Source organism: Typopeltis vanoorti, chromosome 22 (genome assembly GCF_054136105.1).
Source record: "Typopeltis vanoorti isolate ZY-2024b chromosome 22, IOZ_Tvanoo_1.0, whole genome shotgun sequence".
NCBI lineage: Eukaryota > Metazoa > Arthropoda > Arachnida > Uropygi > Thelyphonidae > Typopeltis > Typopeltis vanoorti.
Window position 1 is genome coordinate 15,187,531 of NC_143570.1, and position 20,261 is coordinate 15,207,791.

The 20,261-nt window shown below is 36.9% G+C and overlaps 1 protein-coding gene across 3 annotated transcripts in view; it reads left to right on the top strand.

Moving 5' to 3' along the window:
* Window positions 1-20,261, top strand: part of LOC150094178 (thiamine pyrophosphokinase 1) — a 110,600-nt gene that overhangs the window by 20,324 nt on the left and 70,015 nt on the right. For all 3 annotated transcript variants that reach the window (XM_090412223.1, XM_090412221.1, XM_090412222.1), the window contains exons 2-3: window positions 2,697-2,757; window positions 10,084-10,164. In XM_090412223.1, the coding sequence (XP_090268349.1) occupies window positions 2,712-2,757; window positions 10,084-10,164 (127 nt within the window). In that variant the 5' untranslated portion in view covers window positions 2,697-2,711. The remainder of the gene's footprint in view (window positions 1-2,696; window positions 2,758-10,083; window positions 10,165-20,261) is intronic.

Genomic DNA, 20,261 nt, shown 5'->3' on the forward strand with positions numbered 1-20,261 from the left:
CAACCAGTTGCTCTTCTCCAAGACCCAGTTTCATTCGCATGATCTTGTCGTTCCTCCTACCCACTTCTAGTACTTTGTCCTTCATTCTGCCACACACACCACAATTCCAACACCATTTCTTCCCTCTTTATTCGCTCCTGAGTAGAGCAATTTATACCCATCTTCCAGTTCCTTCACCTTTTCCCCCTTCCACCTTGTCTCCTGCATGCATAAAATGTCCAACTCCTTCTTCTCATCATGTCTGCCACCTCTGTTCCTCTTCCAGTCATGCTTTCAGCATTCAATGTTCCCACTCGCAACATTCTGTCCACCTGCTGGGCTCTCTTTTTTAACCATACTTGCCCTTGATGCGGCAACCCTTGTCCACTTCTTGCAGCTGTAGGGCGATGGGTTTATTAACAAAAAAAATATGTTTACACATGATGTGGTTGCACGTTGCTTAAGGGGTATGCTCTAGCCCTTGTCACTTTCTTTTCAACTCATTTGATCATAACTAGAGCTGGCAGTGAAGTTTTATGACCAGATGCCCTTCCTGATGTCAACCCTCACCATTTATCTGGGCTTGGGACCAGCACCTATTTACTCTATAGTATTTGAGGGCTAGGGGTGAATATACTAATAGCACTGGGGGTGGGGGGGGAGCAAGAAGAGAGGAAAGAAAGAAAGAAGGGGAGGGACCAGTCTACAGATAATATAACAGATGTATATTACATGAAGTAAGGCATAGTCCAGCATCAGGTACCTCGGGTTTGCCATGCCCATACTCACTAAAGTGAGCCCATGAGGACAAGAAATTGTATAGTATGGCGTGCAAAAAAAAAAAAAAATAGCACTAAATAACTACAACAATATATGTTATAGAGTAAATGGGTTTATTAACAAAGAAATATATGTTTACACCTGATGATATATACATCCACAACTATTGGTGGAATCTTGGTCGAATAAAGCATTAATGTATTGGTGGAATCTTGGTCGAATAAGCATTAATGATGGTAGATTAAGTGGTTGAAATGAGCACCTTGTCTTTCAAGGCAGGTTTCTTAGTACAAGCAAAGGTTCTCTGTGATCTTGGAGAACAAAGGTTAGGACATCTGTGCTTCATCCAAAAACCAGACATTATGGAGGAAGGATGGATCTTCATAGACATTGATCACCATGTATGCACAATATTTGCTCTGCCAGCTCCGTATGAATGAAAATAATGCTCAACAATAAACGTCTTTTCTTCCAATGTCAGCACTATTGTGTTGATGTTGGAAGAAAAGATAACATTTACACATGCTCTTCTATTAATGTACATGCAGTCAAATTGCATATCTCATACTGCATGTACTGAAGGGGGGGGGTATCAAAGTTCAGTACTGGTTTTTTTTGCACCATACTATTTTCTTGGTTTAATCCTTTATCCAAGTGTAAGCAAACAAAGTTTGCACATGCAAAAGACGACATAAAGGATCAAGCCAAGAATACAACTTGGATAAAGGATCAAGCCAAGAATATAATTTCTTGGCATTTTCACTTTATTGTATGACCAAGTGAAAAAAAACTTTCAACATCTATCTCTGACTGAGCATACTCCTATCTTATACACTCCATCAAATCTGTAGACAACTTTCTTCATTTCACACAGACCGTCTTCATTCATTATACGCTAATTTGGCCAAGTGGTTAGCATATCTGCTCTCCAGCCAAAAGGCTGTGGGTTCGAACCCTGCCACGGACATTGATGTTTGTGATTGTCTGTGGAAAAACTAGTGGTGGTGGTCGGCTGTAGATGGCGTTGGTGTAGTTGCAGTCAGTTGGTGGATTAAGTGATGGAGATGGAGAGCTGTAGAGTGGATGCCCTCCCTCGATGAGTCTTTGGACTCCCTGGAGGTGTCTAATAATAATAATAATAATAATTATTATTATTATCTGTCACTCATGCTTTCATCAACTACATTTGTACTTATGCTGCATGCTTCTTACATTTATGTTAATCAATAATTTATTCCAATTTTTTTTTTTTTTTAATGTGAGCTGTGAACAAAGATATGGGTAAAATCTCTAGATGATAGGAGGAGGAGGAGGGAGAGAAAGAGAGAGAGAACAAATAGGCCTCCATGAAAATTGCATAGGAGTGTGGTAAGCAAAAATAGTATGGTCTAGATTTTTCTTTCATAAATGGAATAAATTACTAGTAGGAATGGGGAGTGCATCATTATGAAGAAAACTTCACATTTGGGTTGAGTGGGATTCTTTCCATGATGCATCTGCAGACCATTTGAAGGTACCTATATAAGAATAATAAAATCATATGATTTAATGTATAGATTTTATTTAATAATAAAATCATATATTCAGTATTCTTACATGGGTAATAAACTCAGTTATCTCTGAGTTATTTTTGATATTTTACAGTTCTATATAGTATCATCAGAACAAAAGTGAAAAACAATAATAGTAATTTCTTTTAACCATTAATGAATCATAATAACTGAGATATTAATTAAAACATTTATTTGCTCTCATAGTACCATTCAATTCCAGGTGCAATCTTTTTGATAATCTAAATAACTATGTATTAGAGGAGAAAAACAGAAAGTATTAGTATAATTATTTTTACTCTAAGTTCTGCTGTATTACAATGTTTCCTGTTTATTATTATATCCTTGTAACTTTTTTTCTTTCTTTCTTTTTTTTTTATTTTTTAGATACATTGGAATTCAATGGAAAACTTTAAGGAGTGGGATCCACAGCTTTTACTTAATGGAAGTAAGTGCCATGGATATTGTTGTTATTCATATCAGACCTCCATGGACTCAAAAGACTCATCTTAGAAGGTCTTCACTGTCATATACAAGATTGTTTAACTGTGTATTAATCTTAAATTAAGAGGATAAAAATCCCTTATTATTTTACAGCCAGTATGCGAAACTCTAAGATGAGAAAATATCAATGATAGTGAGGGAGCTTGCTCCACCTTTGCTTCGAGTTGCCGTGGTGATGTACTACCAAGTGGTCACTTACGCTTGGATTCGCTGATAGTTCTTCGGCATGAAACTCGTAGATCATAGTTTTCGATCTCAGAGTTTTGCATACTGGCTGTAAAATAATAAGGGATTTTTATCCCCTTAATTTAATTAACTTTGCCAGAAAATATAGCCATTTGGCTTTTCATCTTAATTATAATATAATATATAATATATATAGGCACACCACTCTGGCATTTGTATAGTGAAGGTATGTAAGTTCTTTTCACTTAAACTTTGATATCATTCAGGTCTACCTACTCACTGATGAGACCTCAAAAGAGGTTGAAACCGGTCTGATAGTGACCTCTCCTCATAATGTAAAGCAGTATTACATCTCCTAGGAGCTGTGTTTTCACATTATGAGAAAATATCAATGATAGTGAGGGAGCTTGCTCCACCTTTGCTTTGAGTTGCCTTGGTGATGTACTACCAAGTGGTCACTTACGCTTGGATTCGCCGATAGTTCTTTGGCATGAAACTCGTAGATTGTAGTTTTCAATCTTAGAGTTTCACATACTGGCTGTAAAATAATAAGGGATTTTTATCCCCTGTGTATTAATCTTGTTCACTGGTTCTACAGTCATCACATTCTCAGACAGTGTATTCCTTTCAACAGTTCACTCTCTCCATACAAAGACCTTACTCCTCACTTCCTAGCTCACACCTTTCTTATACAGCTTCCAGGGATGACTTTGTATTCTTTCCTTCTCTGTCTCCATTTCATCTATTGAATAATCTTCACATTAATCTGGTGACATACTTTTACCAACTTATATGTCTGAATCATACTCCTTCCCTTCGACTTTCTATTCACAAGACTCTGCAACTGGCATTCCCTCAATCTGTCTTCATAGCCCACATTCAAAAGATCCAACACCATCTTAGTCTCCTCAACACTTTTCAAGATAATCTTATCACCTTGAAAACCAGTTGAACAGATCTGAGCACAGTGGTCCATATGCATCAAGGCTTTATACAGTAAAATCATTAACCTCTTTGCTTCTGCATGTCCAGATCCTTCTCTTCATTGCTATTATTTATCCATTGTGATGTCTTCACAGTTTTAGCAATGTGAACCCCTAAACTTCAGGTCCCTATCTGCCTTTAGTTCTAGATCTCTCATCTCTTCTTCCACCTCTTCCAAAAATTTTGCCACTAATTGCATATTCTGTATCCTGTCCTTGTCTACTAAATTTCTCATCTTCACACTTTCAATAATGAATTCTTTCTTTTAAAGTTACATGGTAGCAGCATTCATAGTGAAGAATTTATGGAGACACAGCACATGTACTATTATAATTACTTTATATAAACTTTAGGAAAGTGGCATTCGACGTTTCGACTTCTGTATTGAGGTCATCATCAGGAAAAATACATATGTATAAGATAAAAGCTACATGCCACTGCACTACACAAAAGTAAGAGGAATAATCTAAGTGCTTGTTAAATATTTAACCTAGCCTGACCTCTTGTGGAAAAAAAATAAAAATAATAAAATAAAATTAAATAAAATAAAATAAATTAAAAAGTAAATAATATAAAACATTATATAAAAAACTTAAATAAAAACAAAATATAAACAGAACTACATTAAACATTTCTAAAGTCCTCTTGTATTGAGATCTTCTTCTGTTTGAGCTTGTTCTTGTTGCTATGTGGATTGCAGATGGGACCTTCATATTCTTGGAATGATTAATCCATCATTTTTGTTCAGGTTTGGATAATGTTTCAGCATTTCACAAGCTTCATTGAATTTTCTTTCAAACAAGGTTTTGGTGTAGTGTAGGGACTTGGTACCTTTCCAGTCAATTCTGTGGCATGCTTCGAGTGCATGGTCTGATAGGCCTGTTTTGCCATAGTGAGGTAGTTAATGTGTCATTTGTGTCCATCTTTTCTGATTGGGATGGTGCATTCTATTTCCCCTATGTACAGTAGGTTACAGGTACATTGAATTTTGTAAACTCATGGGTGGGCCAGGTATGGAAGATGATCTTTGGAAGAGCTAAATAAGTTTCTTAATTTTGTCGGGGATATGAAGGTTGTCTTAATGTTGTAAATGGTTGAATGTTACTTTCCTAAAGTTTCTCCCCCTTTAGCTAATTTCTGCATAGAACACTTGGAAAAGATACTTATGATTACAGCCACTCTCAAACCACTGGCTTGTCTATGCTATGTTGATGATGTATTTGCTATTTGGCCACATTGTCCAGACACATGGATTCATTTTTAGTGCATTTAAATAACCAACACTCTAAAATCCTTCACAATGGAACAGGAAGCTAATGACTGACTGTCTGCCCTTCCTGGATACACTAATCACAATGCTTCCAGATGGTTCCTTATCTTTATCTGTTTATAGAAAACCCACGCATACAGGGAGATATTTGCATGTACAGTCACACCATCATCCAGCTCAACAGTATGGTATCTTAAAAACACTAACTTACAGAGCTAGAGCTATTTATTCCAATGACAATGCTTTTACTAACTTACTCATTCACTTACATCACACCTTCTTAGCCAATGGCTATAATCCCCGTTTAGGATAGAAAAAATACTAAATGCTCCCCAGAAATCTTCTCCATTGCCTACTATGCAAGACCACAGCATAACTGTTACCATCCCATATATTCAAGGCACATCTGAAAAGATATCTAGAGTGCTTAATAAATATCAGCTATGCACTGTATTTAAACCTTGTATCAAATTTGCAACTCTCATCCATTCATCTAAGCACAAACTCCCTTCTTTATCATATCCAGAAATTTATGAAGTGCCCTGTTTTTGTAACTGGGCTTACTATGGATGGACAGGAAGAACTGTTTACATCTGTTTTGGTGAACATAAAAAATACATCCAGCATTATCGTTATGGCAAGTCAGGTCAAGCAGACCATGCCTTGAATACCTCTACATAAAGGATCAATTGGAAGAAAACAAAAGTGCTACACAGAAGTCATTATAAGTCAGAGAGATTGTTTTTGGATTCAGCAGAAGCCTTAAAGCATACTCCAAATCTCAACAAGTATGACTGTATAGATTTACCAAAAATCTCGGAGACAGTCATTTTAAGGTCTAATTAATATTCGTTTTCTCTCTTTATCAACATACATGGTGCTTAATTAGGACTTTAGTTCCTTGTAGTTGTCCATTACATTTTTTTAAACTAGTCCTACTGTTATACCAAATTGTTATTCTTTCACATACTGTGACAAACTGTTTTTGTGCCCTGATGATTCTGGATATAATACCAGTGAAATATCAGCAAATAAGTCAATAAACATTAATTATTTTCTTATCATTCTGTGTTGTCATCAATACCGTGAAAATAAATTAACATGTACTTTGAACACAAAAGCTTTTCCACACACTCTCCCACTGTGTCTTGGTTGCCTGGACACACTCTCACTGGAATACTCCCCTTTCCTTTTTTCACTATATAATTTAAGGAAATTACAACGTACTATGATATACATTAAAATAAATGTTAATATATTTCAATATTTTGGCAATGTCATGTCGCCATTTTCAAGAACTTAAGTACAAGACATGTGCACGCAAGCACAGCAAAACAGTAAGTGAGGAAGAAGTAGGAAGCTATTATTTCTCCTTCTTGGGCGATTGGGCTGAAGGTCTTCTGATGTAGGTTTCCCAAATTTGAGGAGGTCTCATGCAGCCAAATTTGTTGAGGTTTGGATTGTTTCTTAGGGCTGAAGCTGATTCCATGAAAAGCCTTTCATATCTGTATTTGCTACGGTGTATTATCCTGGCTTTCTTCCACCGTATTCTATGGCAGGTATCCAGCACATGGCCAGCAAGACCAGAGCAGCTGTATTGGTGAAAATGGATGTAGTCCTTGTGTTCTGAAATTCTGATATTTGCTGTCCTGCCTGCTTGGCCAAAGTAGGACAGCTTACAGCTGCAAGGGACCTGGTATACACCAGGTAGGTCTAGGGGGGGGGGAGGTTGGTCTTTAGTAGAGCGGATGAGGGCTGCCAATTTTTTATATGGTCTGTAACAAGAAGTTAAGTTATGTTTTTTTAAGATTTTTGTGATTTTTTTCCCAAGGTGCCTCGGATGTAGGGTATGGTGATGGGTTTAGAGTAATCCTTGTTGTGAGGGGGGGGGGAGGTTGTGGTTTACTGGTTTCAATATTTTTTGGATTTTTTTTGTGTGGGGGGGTAGCCATTGGCTGAGAAAGTGTGAGAATGTGGTTTAGTTCTGTGATTAGGGCATTGTCATTTGAGCAGATAAGTTTAGCCCTGTTGTGTAGTGTCTTAATGACCCCATATTGTTGTGAGGAGGGGTGGTGGGATTGTTGGTGAATGTATCTGCCTGTATGGGTGGGTTTTCTATATACTGAGAAAACCAAGGTTCCATCAGGCTGGCGGGTGACTAGTGTGTCTAAGAAAGGAATGCAGTTGTTTTTTTTCCTCTTCCAGGGTGAATTTGATTCTGGGGTGTTGGTTGTTTAAGTGTGTTAAGAAGGAGAGGAGTGCATCGGAGCCATGTGGCCAAATAGCGAATACATCATCTACATAGCGAAGCCAAACTGTTGGTTTTTGTGGGGCAGAGTTTAAGGGCTTTCTCTTCAAAAGTCTCCATATAAAAGTTGGCCAAGGGTGGGGAGAGTGGAGAACCCATGGCTGTCCCCTCTATTTGTTTGTAGAATTTTCCTTGCCAAACAAAATAGCCTGAGTTCATTGTGAACTGAAATAGGGCTGTGATATCGGAAGGAAATTTAGCTTGGATTAGCTCTAAGGATTCTTTGAGTGGGACATTTGTGAATAAGGAGGAGACATCAAAACTGACCATTATGTCAGTGTGTTTGAGTGTAAGGTTTTCTGTGCTGGCTTTGAAGTGGGCTGAGTTTTTTATGTATGAAGGTGTGTTGCCAGTATAGTGTGAGAGAGCTTTGGCCAAATGTTTAGCTAATTTGTATGTGGGGGAATCAATGCCATCCACTATGGGACATAATGGCACATTTACCTTGTGAATTTTTGGGAGTCCATAAATACGGGGGGGGTATGGAGTTATATGGTTTTAATTTGTTAGTGATTTCCACAGTCCAAGAAGTGACCTTCTTAAGGAGCCTGTGGAGTTTTCTAATTTGCGAGTTGGTGGGAAATTAGAAAACTCCACATGCCCCTTAAGGTCACTTACATAGCGATTCTATACCTGCCATAGAATACGGTGGAAGAAAGCCCAGAATAATACACCGTAGCAAATACAGATATGAAAGGCTTTTCATAGAATCAGCTTCAGCCCTAAGAAACGATTCAAACCTCAACAAATTTGGCTGCATGAGACTTCCTCAAATTTGGGAAACCTACATCAGAAGATCTTCAGCCCAATCGCCCAAGAATACCAACATTGCCTGCTAGAGGGCACAATCAGGACTTTAGGAGAAATAATAGCTTCCTACTTCTTCCTCACTTACTGTTTTGTTGTGCGTGTGTGCACGTGTCTTGTACTTAAGTTCTTGAAAATGGCAACGTGACGTTGCCGAAATATTGAAATATATTAAAATTTATTTTAATGTATATCCTAGCACGTTGTAATTTCTTTAAATTATATAGTGAAAATGCATAACCAACATCTAAGCCTTTCCACGAGAACTCCCCTTTCCTCCAAACACTCACTGAACAACACTTTCTCAGAGCTAACTTCCACTCAAATACCTTATATAAGTACTTCTGTCTATCAGACCTACTCTTCATTTGCAAGCTGTAACCATTCCTCCTGCATAACCTGCACACTGACTCATTTGCAATGTAGCTCTTCATCTCAACTCACTTCTGTTCTGCCAAAACACAGCAACAGACTCACAATTTTTACTTTGTTACTCTTTTTATTTGCTTGTACCAGCAACTGTTTCTTATCTTTATTGCATACCACATGTCATCTGCAAAATCATTACTGCCAGTCAAAATAGTCATTCCCTTTCCTTCTCTCAATCCTTATAGTATTGCTGACATCCTTAATCTCGGCCCTAGGAAAGCATAATTTTAGCATGCTCTCCTCAAGTACTCCTCTTATGGTGTTATCATGGAAAATTCGATCCTCACTCTCCCTCATTTTTTCTTTCTTTCTTTCATACTTTGCTCTTTTTTCCCCCTTGTATCCCCCTCTTTCACTTCTCATGCACCATGTGCTCCAACTCTTTGGTCTTATGTTTTGTTCTGTGATGAACTCCATGGAAGCTCTCTCTCTCATTATCATCTGGTCATTCTCTTTATTTTCCACCATTTCATTTTTGCTATCAATTGTATGTACCTTTACTTACTTGCAACAACACCATCATGATTCCTACTCGTATTTTATTATTTTTCATTGTTCAACTTTTATCTTACTAGTGGCATTCTTCTTACTCTCTCCCTGCACCTCTGACATTCTCTCTCCAAACACTCCCAACACACATGCTCACTTTCTTTCCAGCATCACCAAGTGCTCCCAGATGGTCATTGTCCTAAGTACTGAATAAACTGGAGGCTGATTAACTTTGTGATTAGTTGAGAACCGTTTTTTTTTTTTGCCTAATTTGGCCTCTAACTTACTTCTCATGATATTACAGAATTTAAAAATTGATGATATTACATCAAGAGAAAACATTCTGTGTAAGCTACTGTGCAACAACAAATTCAGTGCTTGATGCTGTTTCTACAACACTTTTATCATATGCTTGTCAGTGTGTTCTTCAACAACTACATAACCTGATGTGCTCTTTTGGCTACCTTTGCAATATGCCCTTTAAACATTAAATACATTAAATTAAAAAGTATATTAAACCATGCATTATTTAATGCACTTCTTTTTAAGTAACTACTTATATCCACATATTGCTTACCATGAAGAAATTTATCTTCTATTGTAGAGTTAATGATGAATTCATTAATTATTAAATCTGTACTGGTTTGTTTTTGCTATATATTCTGATTATGATAGTTTTTTGTTAAGCATTATTAGGAAGATATTGTATGTTTCTTCACTTTATATTTGATGTAGCACACTGAGCAAATTTTTGTATTATTATTGTTGTAGTTACCAAACCTGTTGTATATTTTTAGGCATGAAGATTGCACTGATGATACTTAATCAGCCCTTATGTGATGTTTTAGAAACCTTTGTTAAGAGAATGTGGAATTTGGGTAATTATTTATTATAAATTTGGTCTTTCTATGCTTATTCACAGGAAAAAAATGTACTTATTTATAAATAATCTGTATATTCAAATTTGATAATGCTGACTTACACTATTCTGCCAAAAGTTATGGTACACATGCAGATACATTATTAAAAAGAGAATCCACTTCTCTGAAGTTAAGTCTCCTCAGGGAAAGTCTCACCCAACAAGCAACCAAATGTGTTCTTTGGCTAGTTTGTCTATTTTGTAGAGATAAAAACTCAAGCATCTGGGAGGAAAACTCTGCCATCTCTATGTGAGACTAGCTAATCCCTCTTTCAATTAAAAAGCCCTTTATAAAAGTACTTTTAGATGGGATTAAAACCTAAAGGGACACATGTTATGTTGCTCTCCCATTGGTGTTATGGGTTTACTATCAAAGACAGGCACAGAACTTTTGGGCTAAACAACCAAAATCTAATATCATGATTAAGTTCTCAGTTTCAGCAGGATAGAAAACTTTACAGTTTGGTCATTTTGCATCATCCAGCCTCTGGATGATGGATGGAAGACATAACCCAATAAGTAACTAAGACATTGTCTAGGAGTGGCAAGTTTGGAGAGTGGCAGAAACCTGGAAAAATTGTACATCATCCATGAAAACACCATTCATTTTATTATTATTTTTTTATTTTGCATATTTTCTTGAATTCAGGGACAGCAAAATAGTGCTTGCCTAGTGGTAGCTTATGCCCTAAGATTGGTCCTTTCTTTGCCTACTGTAGATAGAGCTTCACATTAGTGAACCTGATAATTATCTTTGAGTAATATACTCAGAGAAATACTAAAGCAGCTTTTATTAAGTTATGTTTTCCAGGGGCATATGTTCAGGGTGTGCAACACACCCACAGAATAGCACTATCACTGATATTATGTTCTTGCATTTATTCCTGTTAAAGACTCTCCTAATTGTTTCCTGGCTTTGCATGATTCCTAAAATTAAAGACCATATACTAATGCTTCATGAGAAGGACACTTTTTGACATGTAAACGTTGCATCACATTCACGTTATATCCTGGGCGTGTGGTCACAATATGGACACCTTTGAACCCTTTGAACTGACTTACAGATGGTGCAGCAGGTCAAATTCTTAGTAGTCCAGTGGTTTTAAATGGCAAAGAAGGCAAAGCAGGTATGCACTGAGACAATAGCACCAAAACCAGTGGCTGTGTTGGTTATTGTGTCAACCAACCCAATCTGTTGATTTGTGCTATCCTGTTTTCTGAATTTCATCTGTTTTGCATGCATGAAGTGTGAACTGATGTGTTTAAGACATGATTCTATAACTTTTTTGTTCATATTCACAATGAGAAACAGGGTTAACCATCTACTGAATGTGCCATTATTTTCTGCCAGAGCTTTTCAGGTTATAGGATTGTAGTTGAAGGAGGTAAGCCTTGTCCTCCTCTTCCAAATTATACCTTTGAGTAATGCAAATATACCAACCAAATATAGCATTCTCCTTCATTGTTTTCTAATATACCTTAAAACAAACACATTGTTCCTCACTCTATGCAAAATTGGTTACAAGTAATTGATAAATTAATGTCTTCAGAGTTATCCTACAATTAATTGCATTGGACCAATTAAGATGTGCGCTGATGCTCTTTGCACTTTTAAAACTTTCACACATTGATAAAAATGCAATCATACAGTTAAATTGATGTGAATTTTCTAGCATGGGTTCCATGAGCCACATGACAGCACACCCAGCCTAAATGGGCACGTGATGGCATTGATACTTTCCTTATACTATCAGAATTTTTATAACTATTTCTAGTTCCATTCACAAATTTTCCAAATTGTTCTGGATTAAAAACATAGTTTGGATAATTTTAAACTGGATTCTGTTAAGCAGCGTAGTTGTGTAACAACCATCAATAAAATTCACATCCATTTTAGCCAGGGATTTCATTGCTAATGTGAAAACAAGCATATATAGGGATCGAACATGCTTGTCAAGGAAAGGCTAAGCTACTGTCATGCTAGGTGCTATATAAATTTTTCTGTTTGGTGTTAATACCACTTGCTTATCAGAGACATATTTTCCAAAACCATTTTTTAAACCATGTCCTAGTTTATTTTTGCTCCAAGTAAAGAAAATAATAATTTTCTTGCTGTATTTGTAAAGCTTAAATTCATCAAACTTTGCATGGAACTTCAGTCAACTCTCAGTATACAGACATCAGTATAATGAGCTCCCTCCCTATAACATACTACAGAAAACTTCCAGCTATGAGGGGAATAAATAAAAGGTGGTTTGTTATACAAACCACCTTTTATTTATAGAATAAGTTAGAGGGAATTTTTCTGCTGTTTGTTAAAGGAAATTCACTATAAGAAATCTTTCATTACATTAAACAGTAGAATGTTTTTTTTTTCTTGGTTACAAACTAAATTATACTAAACAAGAAATTATGTTCTTGTTTTAATGCTTTACCCAAGCATGAACAATGTTTGCACATGCAATATCTTCTTGACTATGATAAATTTAGTTTAATCCTTTATCCAAGTGTGAGCAAACAAAATTTTCACCTGAAAGTATCTTCCTGTACACCCCTTGAGGGTACATGGCAGGAATTTGATGATGATGATGATGAAGTATCTTCAGGATTGGGGTAAGGTGGTACAACACCAGGGTAACTCCTTGCAAAGGTGGAGCAAGCTATAATGACTCCTATCTCAGTATTTCCCATAATGCAAAACACATCTCCTTGCAGATATGTCTAATGTTATGCATTAAGGGAAGGGCCACTACCCAGACTAGTTTCAACCTTTATTGAGGTCCAAACGGAGATACCAGCCAGAAGCATTAGCAAGGTCATCTCTACCTATAGGAGTTGCCAAATGGTGTGCCACCTTTTTAATAAATTACTCTGGATTTAGAGAAAGATGTTGAAAGTTTATTTTTCACTTGGTCAGAATATAATAAATTTAGTTTAATCCTTTATCCAAGTGTGAGCAAACAAAGTTTGCACCTGGAAGTATCTTCAGGACTGGGATAAGGTGGTACAACACCAGGGTACAACATTTATTTCCTTGCAACTCCTTGCAAGGAAATAAAATTCACACAGGGTGGTACAACACAGGGCCAACTCCTTGCAAGGAGTTGCCCTGGTGTCGTACTGCCTTACCCAAGTCCTGAAGATACTTTCAGGTGCAAACTTTGTTTGCTCACACTTGGATAAAGGATTAAACTAAATTTATTATATTCTAACCAAGTGAAAAATAAACTTTCAACATCTTACTCTAAATCCAGAGTAATTTATTAAAAAGGTGGCACACCATTTGGCAACTCCTATAGGTAGAGATGACCTTGCTAATGCTTCTGGCTGGTATCTCCACTTGGGCCTGGCTCTCACCGAAGAAACCTCAATAAACGTCAAAACTAGTCTGGGTAGTGGCCCTTCCCTTAATGCATAACATTAGACATATCTGCAAGGAGATGTGTTTTGCATTATGGGAGATACTGAGATAGGAGTGCCGATAGCTTGCTCCACCTTTGCAAGGAGTTGTCCTGGTATTGTACCGCCTTACACCAGTCCTGAAGATACTTTCAGGCGCAAACTTTGTTTGCTCACAATTGGATAAAGGATTAAACTAAATTTATTATATTCTAACCAAATGGAAAAATAAACTTTCAACTTCTTGACTATGATACTTGTATATAGAAGCAGATCGCTTCACATCCAATTGCCCTAGTATCCCATAATTAAGCACACTTCCTTACAGACATGTATATTGCTATGCATTATTAAAAGGTCACTACCCAGAATAGTTTCAACGTTTTTAAGTCTTGTCAGTGGAGCTAGACACAGGTAGAAACTAAGGTTAAATCAATGCAGAAGTCATATATTTTCCGTGTGCAAGTAGCAAAATGGTATATCAAAATATTGCTAAAAGACTCTGGATTAGAGATAGTTATAAAAGTTGTAACCAAGAGGAAAATACTTTCTACAACTATCTCTAATCCAGAGTATTTTAATGTGGTGATATACCATTTTGCTACTTATATATGGAACATATCAACATCTACATTGTATATATATTCTTATTGTATATATACTCAAGAGTATATATACAGGGTGTTCGGGATAAATTTGACAGTTTCGTAAGGAAAAAGAAAATCTTCTTTGTATCTATTAAATTTAATGAATTGACAAAAAAACATTACAGGCAGAGTTAATTACAATACTATCAACAAGATTTACTCAAAATAACCACCATTAGCATCGATCACAGCTTCAATTCTGCTTCGGAACCTCGAACAAGCTGATGCTACAGTCTCCCTGGGAAGGGCCGCAAAAACTGTTTTAATTTTATCCATTAACTGGGCTTTTGTATTACTGGAAGTGCGATTGGTGTCTTTTTCAACTGCGCCCCATACAAAATAATCCATGGGGTTAAGGTCTGGGGAGTTTGGAGGCCAAACATTTGGACTGGTGAAGTCGTAGAAATTTTCAGACAACCATTTTTGACTTTTCCCAGAGGTGTGGCAAGGGGCCGAATCCTGCTGCCATACATACGGCCTACCATTGGCTACCCTTGTTATCCAGGGCTTGACTACAGTTAGCAACTCCACGAACAAAGCCCGAATTCCAATGCCAGGGTTCTTCAACACCTGTTCCTGCAGATTTGCGAGGAATTCTGCTGTACGAACGCAATCAGATCGTCTGCTAGGGATCTTTCTTCTTGCTACATCCTCGTAGTCACCATTGCAAGTCTCTAGTTCATGCCTGATTGTTTTTACTGTATTCAGGGAGCATTGGGCAGCAGTCGTAATATCCTTATTTTGATGGCGGGCACGAATCATCATGATACAAGTTATTCTCTTCCATGATTCAGGTGGGTTCCAGCTATCCATCCTTTCTGACATCTTGTATGTGAATGAAGAAGGGTCCAAACTTTTAAATGAAGAGAAGTGTGTGTTAATACATGTAACTTACGGAAAAATATAATTAATTATAAATATGTCAAATTTATCCCGAACACCCTGTATATATACTGTTCTAATATACTCTTATATTACAGACCTATGTCAGCAAGATATGGAACACAACATAAAAGGAAAAACAAAGCCCAATAACAATCCAAAGGATTAATAGAAAGAAGGGTCTGTAATATAAGCAAGAAAGAGCATATAAGACATAATGAAATAAGAAAAAAAATCTGGATTCAAATATGGGGTAGAAGCTATCTAGAACAACAAAAAAGTGGGCAGGACGCATAGCATGTATGAAAGGCAATAGATGGACTTTTAAGAATAACAGACTGGTATCCCAGACACATAAGCCATATAGATCACCTAGGAGATTATTATTATTATTATTATTATTTGACACCTCGAGGGAGTCCAAAGACTCATCGAGGGAGAGTGTGCCAACAGCATCGAACGATTGTCCCCCTTTCAACTACTAACCATGCTCAAACTTACTTAACTGAGCCATTAGTAGCAGAGGCTCTACCAATCGACCAACCTTTGCCAGCTGATGGGAGGATCCTGTATTAAAGTCAGTATGAGAGAAATGGAGGAGATTGGCTTGGGATAAAGAAAGTTGGCATCTTTGCGACTTGCACTCATGGAGAAATCAAGACTGAGAGCATAGTTCCATCATTGAGGTTTCCATGGAAATCATGGAAATCTCCATGGGTCTAGCTCTCACAACTTAAAGGTTGAAGCCATTTTAGTAATGACCTTCACATAATGCATAACAATATATATATCCAATACTTTCTGCAAAAATTTATTTGCTCACACTTTGGGTGAGCAAATAAAGCAAAAAAAATCTCAAAACACCTTGTGTAAACATGTCTACAACACTCAGAAAAGCTATTGAAAACAACATCAATTGGTGGAATATCAGTTATAGTAACACCTCATAAAACATTAAACTCTTCTAGAGGAGCAATATTAGAATGTAATCATCTTGATGTTTCAGATGAGGAGATATGTTTAGAAATTAAAGATCAAGGAGTGACAAGTATGAGGTCTATTCTGATACATAGGGATTGCCACCTGCTTCCAACCAAAACATTATCCTTACTTCTCTTAATTCTTCTGCTTTTTTTTCAGTGCTTTTCTTCCCATATTCTTCACTCCACTTCTCCTGAGTCTTTTTTTACTGTCCTGTCTTAAGACCACTATCACTGAGATCCAATGCTCTGGCACTGTGTTTGCCATACAGTGCAACCCGTATTCATTCAGAAAGGATAATTATGGTAGTTTTGCACTACTTTGCCCTCTGCTTTGGCAAAATGGGCTGTCCTGGATGCCTGGCCAGGATCATTTGGCTAGTGGGCTTTCTTGCAAGGGTCAGTGTTGCAGTAAGTCTCCTAAATCATGGTCTGGGGACAGGGATCAAAGCTTGTATCCCTTGATGATGACATCATCATCATCAAGGGATGTAAATGACTGTACTCCAGAGCACAGTCATTGCTTGCTGGTCAGTGGGACATCCCTGTGGGGAATTCTGGTGCCAAACAAAAAATCTGTTGAGAATGAATACTTCATCTTCACATATTTGAGGGTCTCTAACAAGGTCTTAACCAAGTACCGATAGCACAGATACATCATTTAATAACAGAAGTAAGAAACAAAAAAGTGATACCAGCATAAATCCATCAGTGCTTTTGATCATCTATTAAAAGATGAAATCCAAAGAGAGAAATGTCATGCTTCTTTGTTCAGAGGTGTTTAAAACAACATCTCCCAAAACAGTCAAGAAACTACGTTCTGGTGATATTCTTATGGAAACATCTGATCAGAAACACTCAGAAAAATTATTAAAGGCTACATAAATGGGTGGAATAACAATTACAGTGACACCTCATAAAACACTAAACTCTTCTATAGTAGTGATATCACAATGAGATCTCCTTGATGTCCCTGATGGGAAGATATGTTCAGGCCTTAAAGATCAGGGAGCGATCAGTATGAGGGACATCTTGATACTTAGGGATGATCACTGGGTGCCGACCAGAAATATTATCCTTATTTTTGATGCACCTAAGCCTCCAACATCTTGTGAAATGAAAGAACCCTTGATACTTTTGCACATGCCAGAAAAGGCGAATCCATTTCAATAATAGGGTATTCAGTGCGTTTCATGGAATGAGTGTTTATTATTATTACACATTGTAAAATTAGCTTTTCTTTTATGAACATTTTAGTTTTTAAAATGGTAATTATTTTGCTTGTATAACAGTTGGAAAATTTTATGCACGTGATTTCGCATGTTGGTGACGAATTTGTACATCGCCTTATTCCTTTCTACCCTTCAACATGAATTGACTCTTATTGTTACTCTTCCAGCTACGGTTCTCTGAACTGTGAGCAGACTATAAATGGCATGATAACAAATCCACCTCTGCAAAGAAAGTGTGAACTGTCAGAGAGAGATCATGCAGCTCACTCCCATGTATGTCAAAAGGGGAAAGATGCAAAAGATTAAAACTGAACAAAATATATCATATCAAGATGCAAAAAGGAAGTTAGCCACCACCACACCTGTCCTGAGATCCTCTTATGCTGAGGTAGCAGTTAAGAAAATATCAACCACATCTTAAACTTGTATGTCTGTTCTACCATATGATAATTTCACTGTAACTGAACTTTATGTTTGACCTGCAACTTGCTGTCTCAATCCTGAAACAACTCCAAAAATGGTTCCATTTGATGAGAACCCCTGTCAAAAAAATGATGGCAAGGATATCAGTTAAAGATACCACCAGACACCCACACAAAAAGAAATGGATATTTCGATATCCACTTCCCCCACGAGTTCCGAAGACAACACATTGTCGAAACGGCTTGCTACTCTCACCCCTGACTTTTTCCCATCAATCCCTCCTCTTCCTCAAAAAATAATTTCTATCTTCAGATCCTTCTCGCACCCCACCCCCAAATGCTCTCTACCCATCCTTAATAATAATAATATTATACATATAAAAAAAAACAGGTTTTTTTTTAAAATAATTTCCCCACATTACTTTACTCCCACTTTCCCAAAACCCCCTTCCTTTAACAGCTTAACAGCAGATGAATGCATATTGCTGGGATAAAGAGACACAAAATAATATCCAAAAAAGGTATGTCCGAATTTTCCTCCTATATTATTCTTCATATATTAGTTTTATAACACTTCAGTAATGCCCTAAGATTTGAGTAAAGAGCCAATGACATTGTAAAAAAAAAAATAAAAAAAAGGCACTCCTAAATGAAAGCAGGCTATATTAGCCATTAAAATAATAGTTTATTTTATAGGCATAACATGGGAATTTTCCCAGAAATAATACCTTACCAAATGATTCTGGCACATCAAATGATCTATTGAATATTTTTCCAGAAAAACAAATTGACATTCACTATTTGTATTTCCAAAATCAACTGATAAATATAAAACCTGACAAAGCTCTCAACCTCCCAGAAATCAGACAAGTGTGCGAAGCCAAAACAGTAGGAAATTTTTTATATTGGAACTGTCATGGGTTTCACCTTGATATTAATATCAAGATTTTGCTGTAGAAACACGAGCCTTTCTGTTTTTATCTGCAGGAAACATATTTGTAACCCAGTGAGGACCTTACCTTAAGGAATTTCACTGTTGTATGTAAGGACAGAACAGGAGATGGTCCTGCTAATGGGGGACTAGCTATCATAATGGACAGTCGTACTCCTTTCCATCATGTCTGACTTAATACTTCTCTGGAAGCAGTAGCGATTCTCCCATTTGTGGGATTTTTTTATTACAGTGTGTTCAATATATTTACCACCAGGTTATGAGTCAAATGACATGGAACTTGATAATGTTATATTGCAACTGCCTCAGCTCTTACTTCTTGTGGGTGACTTTAATAAACACAACACTCTGTGGGGTAGTATGAACACGAATAAACAAGGTCATATTCTTGAGTGAATGCTTGACAATCATGACCTCTCCCTTCTTAATAATAGACAATACCTTCTTTCATATGCCTGTCTGCTCATATTCTGCAACAGATTTTACAATCCGCTCTCTTGTTATTTTTCCATTGCTCATGTGGGATGGCGAAAAGAACATCAGTCATTTTCCTGTTATTTGCATTATGTCTTCAAAGGAACTCTGTTCTCCTACATGGATGATCATGTGAAAAATGGACCAGGCTGATTGAAATACTTTTCTCGGTTTTGCAGAATTTAATGCTGAACAGTTAGTCAAACACCTAACTATGAAGCAAAGAAGTATGTAATAGATTGTAATTGTAAAGGCCAGCAAAACCACAATTTCAAAAAACATCATCTTGAATTTCATTTATCTAAAATCTTGGTGCAGTCAGACCCTGAGAGCAGCCAAAATAGATCTGAACAGAGCATAGAGGTACATTCTGTAGATACCCTTCTGCATCAGATCTCATTGCCTTCAAACGTGCTTGGGCTAAAGCATGTTGTGTTAGACATCAGAGTCAAAAGCAATCTTGGATCTTATTTACTTCATCTATTATTCAAACAACAAATTCAAGAATTGTATGGGATCAAATCTGGAAAATGAAAGGTAGATGTAGAACATTTATCTACCTTGGATCATATGTGTTGTTGTAGAACTCAAAGCCACAGCCAACATTTTGGAGAAAATTTTACTGGAATCTGAGCAATAGCTTCATATTCTCCTGAATTTTTAATATTGAAAGAACAACAAGAGAAACAGTAATTAGTCTTTTCTACAAATAGGCTATAGCCATACAGTCAACCATTCATTAAGGAGGAACTAAAATGAGGTTGTTACTCTCTTTTATCCCAGTGCACTGGGGCCTGATGATATTTGTTACGAGATGATAAAACATTTTCCATCACCTTCTCTGGATTTCCTCTTGCTACACAACAGAATACTTACAGAGGAAGAGTCACCATATTCTTGGCATAAGTCAGTTGTCATTGCCATCCCAAAAAACTTAGAAAGGACCCAATGCAAGGAAATAATTATCGACCTATTGCTCTGACCAGTTGTCTTTGTTAGATATTGGAAAAAATGGTAAATACAAGACTTCTCTGGTACCTAGAAAGTAACTGACTTCTTTCTAACACA